At 36.3% G+C, this 14,184-nt stretch overlaps 1 protein-coding gene across 3 annotated transcripts in view; it reads left to right on the top strand.

Moving 5' to 3' along the window:
* Positions 1–14,184, top strand: part of WDFY4 (WDFY family member 4) — a 365,261-nt gene that overhangs the window by 116,007 nt on the left and 235,070 nt on the right. For all 3 annotated transcript variants that reach the window (XM_027859244.1, XM_027859252.1, XM_027859263.1), the window contains exons 27-31: positions 1,145–1,244; positions 7,005–7,210; positions 8,322–8,491; positions 10,205–10,330; positions 11,206–11,370. In XM_027859244.1, coding sequence (XP_027715045.1) covers positions 1,145–1,244; positions 7,005–7,210; positions 8,322–8,491; positions 10,205–10,330; positions 11,206–11,370 — 767 coding nt within the window. The remainder of the gene's footprint in view (positions 1–1,144; positions 1,245–7,004; positions 7,211–8,321; positions 8,492–10,204; positions 10,331–11,205; positions 11,371–14,184) is intronic.

Genomic DNA, 14,184 nt, shown 5'->3' on the forward strand with positions numbered 1-14,184 from the left:
TTTCTTTCTTTCTTTCTTTCTTTCTTTCTTTCTTTCTTTCTTTCTTTCTTTCTTTCTTTCTTTCTTTCTTTCTTTCTTTCTTTCCTTCTTTCCTTCCTTCCTCCCTCCCCCTCCCTCTTCTCTCTCTCTCTCTCTTCCTCCCTCTATCTCTCTCTCACACACACACACAAACATACACACATGGCACATACAAATACACACACCACTCCATATAGCAGAGCTGAGATTTGAACTTGGATAGGTCCTCCATTTCCACTTGCAAGAATCAAATGAGTGTTTTTCCACAAGACAAATATTTAACATCTCTTAAATGCTTTTTTTGTCAGAAAGTTCATCCTAATATATAACTTATTTTACTTCTGTTATAGTTTAACTACAATTCTTTTTATTTTGTCCTATCCTGAATACATAGTTAAGCTGGTTGCTAACTTAATAACAAAATATTTTTTCTCATACTGTGTTTGAAGATTCAATTTAATTCCACAAATATTTTATTAAGTACCTATTATGTGCCAGGCATTTTAGATAGAGAAATAAAAACAAAAAAAGAGCAATGTTTGCCCTCAAGGAGCTTACCCTCTACTGGAAGGGAGGAGTACAATATGTATATGTATAATTAAAGGTAAATTATATGGAAAGTATTTTCAAGAGTGTCAGAGTACTAAGAACTGGAAGGAATCAGGAAAGGCTACTAGTAGGAGATGCAACCAAGGGTGGGCTTTGAATGAAACCATGGATTTTTTTTAAGGAGAGAAGAGGAAAGAGTTAATTCCAGATCAGAGATACCACCCCTCCATGGGAAGGAGTGGTGGGGAGAGATGGAAAGAAAATATTCAGGCAATAGCCAAATGGTCAGTTTGATGGGAATGAAGAGGGCATGAAGGTAAGTAACAGGAAATAAGACTGGAAAAGTAGGTAAGAGCTAGATTATGGAAGACTTTAAATAATCCTCTCCAAATTGGCTTGCCATAATAGTTTTCTTTCTGACAGCTTCAGATATATGTCCTGAAAGGGAATGCAGGAGTACTTTCTGAAACTCATGGATAAGACCCTCTTATCTCCACCTGTCTCTCTTTCTGAGTTGTTTATTGAAGTCTGCATTCTAATGTCTTACTTTGGTTTCTTCTCTTTTCCATATTTGTAGCCGGAAGCCAAACATCTGGCAGGATGATCTGGCTCAGAAACCAGTTACTTGAGATGCTGCTGGATGTAATCTGTTCCAACAAATTTCATCTGTCCTCAGAGTAAGTAACAGTGAGCAGGGTAATCCAGCATGTGGCTAATTCATACATAGAGCAGTAAAAAGACATTTTCCTTAATGAAAAGATTGGCATTTCTGCTACATATTTCTAGCACTGTCAGTAGGAAAATTACAGTTTCCCAACAGGCTAGTCCAGACTTTGCCCTAAGATATTCTGAAAATTGAGGAGGAAGAAAATTCGGTGTAATTGTAATAAACTCTTTTATCTTCTTTTTTTTTTTTTAGATTCTACTTAGTTGTTATTCCTTTTTATTTCATCTGTGATTTCAGCTGTGTAGGGGAACATCTGCTGTAAAATTACTTTTACCTGTCTAGATTGCTTCCTGATAAGCAACATAGAGTCTTTGAAAGTTGCCTGGGACACCAAGAGATTATATGACTTGGCCAGGGTGATATAGACAGGATGTGTAAGAGGGGAGAAGCCCCAGGCTTCCTTGCCTCTGAGATCAGTTCCCTATCCACTACACTACATGATCTCATAGTTGTTGAGCACCTTGACACCCTTGTTTGTTGGTTTCTTTGTGTAACCAGCACTTAGCACAATGACTGGCATACAGCAGGCACTTAAGAATGCTTGTTGATATGCCCAAATGGCTATAAAAATGTGCATATCCTTTGACCCAGCAATAGCACTTCTAGGGCTGTATCCCAAAGAGATCATACAAATGGGAAAAGGACCCATATGTACAAAAATATTTATAGCAGCTCTTTTTGTGGTGTCTGAAGCCTGATTTGGGCTGAGGTCTTCCTGACTCCAGGGATGATGTTATATCCACTGTGCCCCCTAGCTGCCCCCTCTTGCAAGGAGATGTTTAATCTGTCAATGCATAGGTATTTTTATTCATGAAGTTTTCCTCAGTTCAACTTTTATCCCTGATGTCTTTGTAACCAGAACCTATAACTTTGTATGCTTTTCCCTTCGCTGAAGTCAGTAACTCCGTTATTCCAGTGAGCTAAATCCCTTGCTTTTGACTTCATACAAGGTTTGTGTTCTCTCTTACTTCTGTGATTATGATATAGGTCAGTAGTTCTCCAAATGTGGTCCAAGGACACCTGGGGTTCCCTAAGAGCCTTTCAGAGGTTCTGTGAGGTCAAAACTATTTTCATAATGATACTAAGATATTTTAATTTTTAGTATGGTAAAATATCAATAGAACTAATCCACATAAACAAAAGCTATTGGAGAAAGGCAATTCCCAATAATTTTGAAAGTGTAAATGGATCTTGAGACCAAAAAGTTTGAGAACTTAAGGAATGGAAGGGGTGCAGAACTCAGGGTCAAAGCTCACTGGGTTCAAATCATGAGCTGCTACTGAGAATCATAGAATTTAGAGATGGAAAAGACCTTATGCATCATTTAGTTTAACTTCATGATTTTGTAGATGAGGAAACTGAGGTACAGAGAGGTCATGATTCTTTCCATATATTATGTAGGCAGTAGTAGCTAACGTGGCACTTGAAACCACCTTTACTGCCTCTGCCTCATTGCCTAAAGGAAGAGCTTGTTGCCAGACACTCTTTTTACTGCATTTTCTCAGATATGTTATATAAATTCTTTAAGCCTGAATTTCCTCATTTGTAAGGTGAGCACAACTGACAGCTATGTAGAGCCATAAGCTTTGCAAAGTCCTTAATGTGCATGATATACTTACTCACTAAATGCACTAGGATGTAAGTGTGATGGGTATTTTTTTAAATAAACCTTAATTTAATGGTACTGTTCAATTCAATACATACCATCTTTTTTATTTAAAACTGCTCTTAAACATTTTTATTATTTATTTATTTTTAACATTCACTTTTTAAAATTTTGGGTTCTGAATTATCTTCCTCCCACTTCTCCCCTGCCCATTGTGAGTACAAGAAATACATCAGTTATACATGTGAAACCATGCAAAATGTATTTCCATATTAGCCTTGTTGCAAAAAAAAACCCAAACAAACAATAAAAATTTAAAAAAAAATCTTGCTCTAATTTGCATTTAGATTTAATTTCTTCTTTCTCTGGAGGTAGATAACATTTTTCATCATAAGTTCTTCAGAATTGACTTGAATCATTGAATTACTCAAAATAGCTAAGTCATTCACAGTTAATCATCCTTACAATATTGCTCTCACTGTATACAATGTTCTCCTGGTTCTGCTCAACATTGTGTAAGCTTATATGTCTTCCCAGGTTTTCCTGAAAACATCCTACTCATCATTTCTTATAGCATAATAGTATTTCATCATAATCATATATCATAACTTGTTCAGCCATTACCCAATTGAGGGGATACCCTCAATGTCTAATTCTTTGCCACTAAGAAAAGATCCTTTATAACTATTTTTTGTACTTTTTCTTTCATCTCTTTCGGATACAGACCTAGTAGTGCTATTGCTAGGTCAAAGGGTATGTGCAGTTTTATTGCCCTTTTGGTCATGGAAAAATGTATCTGTCAGATCTACGGATAAGGGATGAGTTTATGACCAAATAAAAGATAGAGATCATGGGAAGGAAAATAGATACTTTTGATTACATGAAATTAAAAAGCTTTTGCACAAATAAAACTAATGCAGCCAAAATTAGAAGGAAAACAGGCAACTGGTGGGAGGGATTTGCAACAGGTTTCTCATTCTTTTTAATTTCATGTAATCAAAATTATCCATTTTGCATTTCATAATGTTGTCTATCTCTTGTTTGGCTATAAATTCTTCCCTTATTCATAGATCTGAAAGGTAAATTTTTCTATGCTCCCTAATTTGCTTATGATATCACCTTTTATGTCTAGATTCTATTGCATTTTGGCCTTTCCATGGAGTACGGTGTGAGATGTTGATCTACACCTAGTTTCTGCCAAACTACTTTCTAGTTTTCCCAGCAATTTTTGTCAAATGTTGAGTTCTTAACTCAGTAGATTAGATCTTTGGGTCTATCAAACACTAGATTACTATTGTCATTTACTACTGTGTATTGTATACATATTCTATTCCACTGAACTACCACTCTTTTTCTTATCTAGTACCAGATTGTTTTGGTGATTACCACTTTCTAAAATAGTTTGAGATCTGATAATGCTATACCATCTTTCTTCACATTTTTTCATTGATTCCCTTGATGTATTTGGCTTTTTGCTCTCCCAGATGAATTTTGTTATGATTTTTTTTCAGGTTCTATACAATATTTTGGTAGGTTGATTGGCATGGCACTGAATAAATGAATTAATTTAGGTGGAATTGTTATTTTTATTATATTGACTTGGCCTATTTATCCGCAATTATCATTTCTACAGTTGTTGAGGGCTGGGACTGTGTTTTGTCTTTTTTTTTGTATTCCTTGCATTGGCACAATACCTGGCACATAACAGACACAATATTTGTTTTTAATTATCACCATTTCATAGAGATGTTTAGCCACTGGAAAGCAATTACCACAATAAGGAGGCTAACTGAGTCCAGAAACTGATTCTGGCACCATACATTTGATGTGGTTGCCAAGTTGAGAGCTTGTAGACAAGGGCAACATCAATTTAGGTTCCAAGTGCATTTGCAAAAAATATCATAGAAGGGAATAATAGAAGGTTGCATGAAGGATTGCCTCATAAAACAGGTGAAAAGCAATGGAGGGCGAAATGAGTATGTGGAAATCTTGGTATGAGTTACAACTAAGTCAGAGACCCTTTATAGATGAAAACAGGAAGCCAAAAAAATAATGAGAAATGAGACAGATTTGCCAGCATTTCTTTAGCAATCTGGTCTCATAATGGATGACAGTGGAACCATCATATTTTGACTCTAATATCTCAACACCTGAAATGGTATGAGGAAGTGTAAATGACACTCAAGAAAATTAAGCTGGGAAAAGTAGTGAAGCTGACCAAATACAAAGAGAGAACATTTTAGCTTGGAGGCAAAACATAAGTATTCTGAGATTGTTATTAAAATTTCTCAATCAGGGGATGACTCTAAAAAATAGAAAAAATCACAGTATCATTATAGAATAAGATAACCCAGAAAACGAGGATAATTACCATATCATACTCATAATTTCTTATCTCTATAACATCTTTACATAAATGATCTATGTACATATTAAGAATATCCCTGGTGAAATTATGGAAAGGGAAGGTAATGACAAATTCTCTGCAAAAGGCCACGTTTTGTAGTCATACAATTTAATGACAAGGGTGGAGTATAACAAACTGCTGTTTATTTTTTTAAATTATAGTGTAGAGTAAAATCTCCATTAAGGAATTTCCAATATCTGTGCTAAAATAACATAAAGTTCACAGTGCTAACCATGTTCAAAGAGTCTCTAAAGATAAAAAAAGAGTGGTAGTACAGTTTTGTCATATTCTGATTAACTTATATTGAAGGTCCCTAATACCACTGTTTTATATATTTGTTATTATATTATGAAAAACTTTTCTCTTATGAACTTATATGTCAAATGTATTGGTATATCCACTTAAAATTACATATCAATTATCTATTGTTCTGACTACCATTATATAACTTTATTTGTTTCTTTTTATATTTTTTTGCCTTGAATGCAACTTAATCTAATATCACAACTGCCACTTCTGCTTTTTAGTAAGTTGTTATTGCATGATGTTCTTTGGAGCAAATTCTTAATTTATTTGTAATATAAGGTTAAATATTTATGTCCTTTGGATGACTTAAAATCTATTCCTTGGAAAGATCCCACCCATAAAGCTAAAACAGAGAACTGAGGAGGATAGGGAGACACAAAGACAGGGAATGTGAAATATCTTTTGGTCTCATGACTTAAGTGTATCATGGTGAAAGGTTTGGAGGGATGAAGGGAGCAAGATGGCTAGCCAAACAGAGAATTTCCCTTTGTGTCTTGCCTTCACTTATCTATACCCTCCCTTCATAAGTAATGAGCTATTGCCAGGGAGTTTCTGCCAGTATCAAAAAATAATGATTTTGTTACTTGTTTGCTTTAAATACTATTTAAACATAAATATAGACATGTTTAACTATTTTCACTCTTGTTAATTATGGTATACAATTTAAACTATAATTTATTTCTATTATACTTCCAACCCTTTTGTTAACAATAGGTAGCAACAGGCTTCAAATCTGATATTCTGTTTAAGAACTTAACTATCAGTTTAACTGGAATTCTTTTCCTACTACTTTGGGAGCTTTTTATTGTGTTTTTTTTAAATTTTTTTTTGAGATATAAGCTTTTAAAATATTTTTTCTCCAAGCAAAATGTTGGAAGGATTCATAATCTTAGATGATCTTAGGTCTGATATAAACTGATGGCTTTTTTTGCCTATTGTTGAGAGATTAAATAATTCCAATACCAAATAGCAATTTTTTGACAGATCCAAATATAGGAGTCCAGATTCCAGATTTACACAAGCAATTTTGTACACTGCATTTATATTAATACAATTAAAATGATATATATATATATATATATATATATATATATATATATATATATATGAAATAGGGACTACACCTTTGATTTTGTTGAATTAGGGAACTTCTAGATGAACAAATCCCCTTAATCAGTATAGGTCAACATCTTCTCTATAACATCCTTTTAGACAGGTTTGCCTAGAGTGCTGAGAGGGCAATTGACTTGCCTAAGGTCACACAGCTAGTAGATCTCAAAGATGAAACTGGAACCCAGGTTTTCCCAGTCCTGAGGCTAGCTTTCCAACCAGCATACCATGAGGAATACATACAAAAATAATCATTTTTGCATAAATGCATCTTTCCACAGGTCACAGGAAGAAATGTTTCTGAGCCTGGGACCTGATTGGTTTCTGTTATTCATCCAAGATCATCTACACCCAAGTACAGTGGTATTAGGAATTAAATTGCTATTGCACTTTTTGTATAACCCAACTCTACGGACCAGATTTAAAGATGGATTGTCAGGAGGATCCTGGGTGGAAAATAGCATTCTAGAAGTGGATATTTTGATGGGTAAGTCTGAAACAAAAGATTTTAAAGACATATTATATGTATTTATGTATGTGCATATACATATATATATATATATATATATATACACACACATAATTTTAATGTTTAAGAAGCAGCATGATATGTAGTACTGTGTTGGGCTTGGAATCAGAAAGATCTAGGTTCAATCTTACCTCCAACACTTGATAGATATATGACGATATGACCATGGGCAAGTTACTGAACTTACTCAGTAACTCAAGTTACTCAGCCTCAGTTTCTCCATCTGTAAAATGAGGACAAGCATAACTATAGCACCTAATTTGGTCATTGTAAAGCTTTAAATAAAATAATGTATGTAAAGTGTTTTGCAAATCTTAATTTGTTGCTGTTGATTCATTTTCAGTCATGTCTGACTCTTCAGGACCCTATTTGGGATTTTCTTGTCAAAGAGACTGGAGTGGGTTGCCATTTCTTTCTCCAGCTCATTTTACAGATGAAGAAACTGAGACAGAGTTAAGTGACTTGCCCAGGGTCACCCAGCTAGTGAGTGTCTGAGGCCATATTTGAACTACAGAAGATGAGTTTTCCTGACTCTGGGCCTGGCACTTTATCCATTGTACCATCTAGCTGCCCAAATCTTAAAGTGTTATATAAATTTTAGCTGTTATTAGCACATTTTCTTTCTTGCATATCCTATTGATTTCAACCGGCCACTTTGAAAATTCTCTATGTTAACTTACACATAGCAGACAAGGAGTGACTTTTAACTTATATTCCCTATGAGGATGATTTGATTGCTGCTTGATGGCAGAAGCTATTTTGTCTTTGTCTTTGTCTCTCCAGCACCTAGCCCAGTGCCTGACACATGGTAGGTACCTAATAAATATTGATTTGAAGTGAATGGAATCATGTAACATTTGTAAGTGCATTACCACCAAAATCAGTCATTGAAGAAACATAGGGTTCCTGAGTATATAATCATTTTTGTCTCTCATATTATTAGGCACATGACTGATGGAACAAATATTTTTGAGACAAACATATTATTGACAATGGTTGTGATTGTACTAATTGATATTGATCAAAAAACATTTTCATCACATATTTTTTTTCCTCCCTTGACATTTAGATAATTTAAAAAATCAGTCTCCAGTGCCTGATTATGGTTCCTGCCTGATCTCTGGTTTTCAAATATTACCTACATTTCTTAGCCACCATATTCACATTCCCGAAGTTTACGTCCTTGTATCTAGCTTCTTCCTACAGACTCCACTGAGTGAAGTGACTGTAGAGTCCAAGGTGAGTCCTTTGAAGTGCTTCCAGTGGTGGGGAGGTACAGGTTATTTTTACTTTGTGATGCCAAAGGGAAAAGAGAAGGACAAAACTCACAAATAAATGATGGAAAAGCAATTGCATCAATATTTTGGTAGGATATCCCTTAGCCATTTAACTATGTATTTTAAAAATCATATTATTTCAAAATGCTTGTTCCTGCCATCCAAAGAGATTTTAGACAAAAGCTTCCTGTGTTTGGCTGTCCATGGCTTCTAGAGTATTGCAACTGAAGACCGATTGGTGGCTAGTAGATTTGGTTCCATGCTTTCTTTTCTTTCCCTCATCCTCTGAAAATTCTGAAACACTTGATAGTGAAACAGTCCTTTATGTATGTATATCCTCAGCTGAAATTCACCACCAAAGCTGTTGCTAATTCCCATCCCATGAACAGATTACTGGAGTCCCATGAGCCTAGCATCTGTTAGCTTTGGATCTTAATGTAGGAAGGTGTCTTGGTGAGAGTGAACTGAACAATTCACACTTTCACAGGTCTTTCTTTGAAAGCAATTTGGTTCAAAGATAGCTATGCAACTTGCTCTTCCTCCAAATGAGGATTAACTCAGTCAGCTCACTACTTTACACAAGCTTTAACAACTTCTATGAGCAATTTAAATATACACTACAGTCAAACAAATGGAAAATATATACAAATAGAGGAGATGAGTAAGTTTAGGGCTCATGAGAAGCTGGGGACCCTCTCAGGGAAAATTGGGGTCAGAAAAAGAGACCAAAACTTTCAGGGAAAGTACCATTGAGAAGAGATGCCACGTTACAATGGTTGTTACAGAACCACAATGGGGAGAGTGCCCCTACTCCTTCCTTATGAGCAAGGATTATTTTATTCATTGTATTCATATGTCCAGCACATAGCTCTGAGCTCAGCACATAGCATATGTCTAAGAAATAGAGAATGGAAGAGAATAAGCATTTATATAGCACCTACTATGTAAAAGGGAACATGCTAAGTGTTTTTACAAATATTATCTAATTTGATCCTCACAAAAACCGTGGGAAATAGATTCTATTATTGTTTCCCATTTTACTATTGAGGGAACTGAAGCAAACAGAGGTTAAGTGACAAGCCAAATACTTGTTGATTGACAGCAGTATAGATAGCTTTCCCAGGTTTCTGTTGGACTATTCCTGCTCGTATGTGTTTAAACTACTAGTTAGGGCTCTTCTCCAAGCCATAAAAATAACAACAACAACAAATTACCCATCCTAAGACCAGAAAGTTCTGCCTCTACTCTTCAATTTCATCTGTTTTTCAAATTGTAAAATACATAAGTGTCTTAATCCTAATATCCAGTGGTAAGAATACATTAGACGAGTGTTTTGTTCTATTGTGTATCTCTTTCTGTTCCAACTTGGCATAGGGAATTTCTAGATGACGAAACTTGCTCTAACAATGCAAGCTGGCATATTCTCTGCCAGAGAATAGTCTGGCAGAGTTGTAGTCTTAGAGAGTTGCTTAGAGGACTGAAAAGTTAGGTTTTTTGTACAGGGTCACACAGCCAGTATTGGTCAAAGATGGGGCTTGAACTTAAGTTTTCCTGGCTTCAAAGCCATCTCTATCTACTACATAACGCTGATGCTCATAAATTATATATATTACATGTTTATGAATTATGCATATATAAATTAAAATATGCTTATATTTTCTCTTTTCTATTTTAGACAAGCCTTGATGCCATGTTACAATGGTTATTACAGAACCACAATGGAGCGAGTGTCCTTAAGTCTGGTTTATGCACGGAAGGTGCCCTGCTGCTATTAGAGATGATCAAAGCCATAATTAACCTGGTGAGTACTTGCTCTCATCAGGACCTCAAATTCAAAATACGGTAGTTCCAAGTCTATTATAAGCAGGCTATTCCTCTTACTTATCTTTTGACCCCTTCTGTCCACTCAAACAGAAATTACTTTTAGTTCAAGTCCTCATCACCTCTTGCCTAGCTCACTAATTGATCTCCCTGCCTCATGTCTCTCACCACTTCAGTTCATCCTATGCATTATTGCCCAAGTAATTTTGCTTCAACATAGATCTGATCATCTGGCTCCCCAACTATGCCAGCTTTAATGGCTTTTAATTGTCTCTAGAATGAATTACAAAGTCCTCTGTTTAACTCTTAAAGCCCTATAAAATCTGGCTCCAACCTACCTTTCCAGCCTTATTGGCCCTTCTACACTGATTCAGCCAAGATGACTTTCTTTTCCTCACTCCTAACACTCCAGTTCACATCTTCGTGCCTTAGCATTGACTGGAAAACAGGATCTGTTTCTGTCCAGTCTCAAATAGTTCATATATTTTCCTGACAAATTTTTATCTTCATGAACTCATGGAAGCTTAATTTAAAAAAAAAAGCACCAAGCTATCAGGCAATAAATGATCCATTTGAAGTAAAAACTAGAGAATCCTCATTTTTACCACTTGAGAAAATTATGGGGAAAATATTACTTATAATGTCACTGTTAAAACCTGCTATTTGGTCAACTGGTCTCTAAACTAGTCTCTTATTTAGCTCAGGTATACGCTCTGTTGGGTATATTTGAGTTAGATGTCTTTTCCAGAATCAGAGGTACATGAAGACAAGTCTACAGTCAAATTCTCCTGCTTTCTTGTGCAGTAGCTGAGTCAACTTAGCCAGAGGTGTGTCCCTCATAAATTGTGTTTATAGCCCATCACAGGTTCAGAAGAAGATAATTGGAAAGTGACCTACCCTGGCAACGTGATGCAGTTCCTTTGTCTAGTATACCACAACTATTCTGATGACTCTGTATGGCAGTCCTCTGACTTTCTCCAAGCTTTGGCTGTGATTCTCTTCCCTCCAGAAATTCCAAAGGTGAGCAACACTGAATGACTTTCCTAAAGCCGCATAAGCAGCCCCTTCCTCTTGAGAGTTCTTTTATTTATTTTTTTTAGGGAGGCTTTTGCAAATAATATCATAATGTAGATCATATCTTCTCCATCGGAGAGCTGACTGAAAGATGTAGAGAATACAAAAGCCCATGATACTTATTGTTTAACTATAAAAAACAAAGTTCTGTAGAGCAAAATACCAACTTTAAAGTGCTCCTCCAACAAGCAATGCCATGTAAATGTCAGAGTTATATTTGAAAGATATAACAAAAAAGATATCCTTGTTACATGATACTGTGGTCATTAGTAAAAGTCAAAGCCTAATGTAGAGGACACATATGCTCCCCTACTGTGTTTGTTACTGTGAGTAGGTCCAATGCAGAATTCAAGTCAAAGGGTTTGCTCTATAGATGATGGGATCATTCAAATTATCTTGTTTTTAGGTGACATTATGCTAATTGCTTCAAGCCCCAGAACACTGCAGAACTTCCGTAGCCCTTGGAAAGAGTTTGGTTTAACCATTCACAAATGAAAAAAACATATGAATGGAAAATATTTCTAAGAGTAGTATGAACAATTCTGTCCTCTTGGACAGGCTATAGAATTTATCCATAAGTATATAAGTCTTGAACAGAAACTACAATAGACAATTAGTTGGGCCTGGAATTAAATAGGAGGAGGCAGGCTGGATTGCTTTTGGGAAATTACAAAGTTCTTTTATTGACACCAAGTCTAACCCTGAAACAAAGAAAGGCAGACAGGCAGATAATAAGCATCTATTAAGTGCTTACTATGTGACAGAGGGCAACTGGGGGGTAGAGTGGATACAGCTGATGCAGTTTAGGGGTTCAAGGGTCCTGGAACTCCAAAATCACAACACACGGGTCCTGCCTGAAAGAATTTGACCCCAGCCTTCTTTCAGCCAAAGATAAGGTTTATGAGAACATCCATCATATTGGGCAGACTCTTAAGGAGTAAACATGAGTAAGCAGTGGCTAGATTATAAGAATCTAAGCCTTGAGAGTTCTTAATGCCTGGTCTGTATATCATCACTCTATATGTTTCAGTATGTATCTTATCTATCCTCTAATCACTAGCTACCTCCTATAGTATGGGGATCATGTCTGGTTCTTTATTTTCAATTTTTCCTTCTATTTATGCCTTTCTTAATGTCTTGCATAGTAGCAAGTATTCAATGTATAGCAAGTATGATCTAGCTCATTCTCCCAGATCTATGCCTGCAATATCTGCCCCTCAGGGTTCCAGGGTTACCTCCCTGGATTCTGGGGTGTTTCTTCTCTATTGCCATTAGTTTGAGTCACTACCCAGGTTTGATTTTTGCCACTCTTAGGTGCCAGGGACTATGGCCTCAGTTGCATTTAATCATTTAATATCAATTAACTTTTAGAAAAGGATATTTACTTTGAAGAAATAGCAACAACAAAAGAAATAACAGTTCCTCCCAGAGCCTCAGGAGCATGCTTTCACATATGCCACCCTGGTCTCTGGGTAGAGTGATAGAGTGGGCTCAAACAACTCAACATCTACTTGCATTGGTCCCACAAAGTTCAGGTCCAAACGCAACATCATTGCCAGTTCAGTCAGTCAAGAAACATTTATTAAGCACTTCCTATATGCTAGGCACTTTGTTAAGCAGTGGGGATACAAATACAAGCAAAAGAATGACAATCTCTGCCCTCAAAAAGATTATACTCTAATTAGGAAAGATAACACATAAAAGGAGAACTAAAAAGTGGGGAGAGATCATGGAAAGGGTGAAAGATGCTCATTCAAGAAGATGGTGTATAAGTCCACAGAATGAGGGATGACTGGTCTGGGTCTTTCCCAAAATGGAGATTTAGGAAAGAATTTACCAGTAGAACAAAAGGACCACAGAAGTACAGTTGGGAGGCAGCTGAGGCCTGGTCATTAGTCAAAATAATCAAGGCTAGCTAATCTGGGCTCTTCCCCAAAGTGGAGGTTCAGAGCAAAACACACCAATGGAAGAAGGGGCTTACAGAAATGGAATCGGGAAGCAGATGAGGCATAATAGCTAATTCCAGAGAATGAATGGGTCCTTGTCTCAGTTACTCTTAGACTGGGTCTCAGAGGTCACTCCCAAAGGTCAATTCTTTCTCCTTGGGGCGTTAATGTTGACTAACTACAATACCTGAATACTAGGATGCCAGAAAGCTTGCTTTCTTTTCCTTTTGAAACTTACAGTGTTAAAGTCTCTAATCTCTTCACCTAAAATGGAAAAGATCAAACTCAGTGGCCAAGGATGCAGGCCCATTTCAAGGGACCACATGTTGGCTATGGTTAAGAGGGCCCAAGGTCTCTCTCTTTACAATATTGTCTTTCACTAGTCACTGTTAATGAAGGAGTCAAAGAGATTCCCCCTAGAATAAGCAGCCAAAGCTAATATGGCTGAGATTCTGACAACTAATGTCTTTTTGAAGACATCCTCAGTTCCAAGTGTGGAACCAATAAAAGGGTTGTCATTAGCCAGTGATTAGCAGATTCGGAACCAGTTACAGAATGTCTGTATGTGCTCTAATATCTCCCCAAGTCGCTTCTGTTACATGCCATCATAACTCTCCCAGAAGCCGGCTTTCTCACATGGGGAGTTTACATCAACTGAGCACATTGTTGCATTATGTGGATATGCCAGGTATTCAACACATAAGTATTCGGTAAAAGCTTATTGAATTATAATGTTCATTAAATGATAGAATCAGGACCCAAAAGATCTTTAGATCTTTGAGTTGTTTTTAAGAAGATGAAAAAATCTAAAGTC

Source organism: Vombatus ursinus, unplaced genomic scaffold, assembly GCF_900497805.2.
Source record: "Vombatus ursinus unplaced genomic scaffold, bare-nosed wombat genome assembly UNPS02000749.1, whole genome shotgun sequence".
Taxonomy (NCBI): Eukaryota; Metazoa; Chordata; class Mammalia; order Diprotodontia; family Vombatidae; genus Vombatus; species Vombatus ursinus.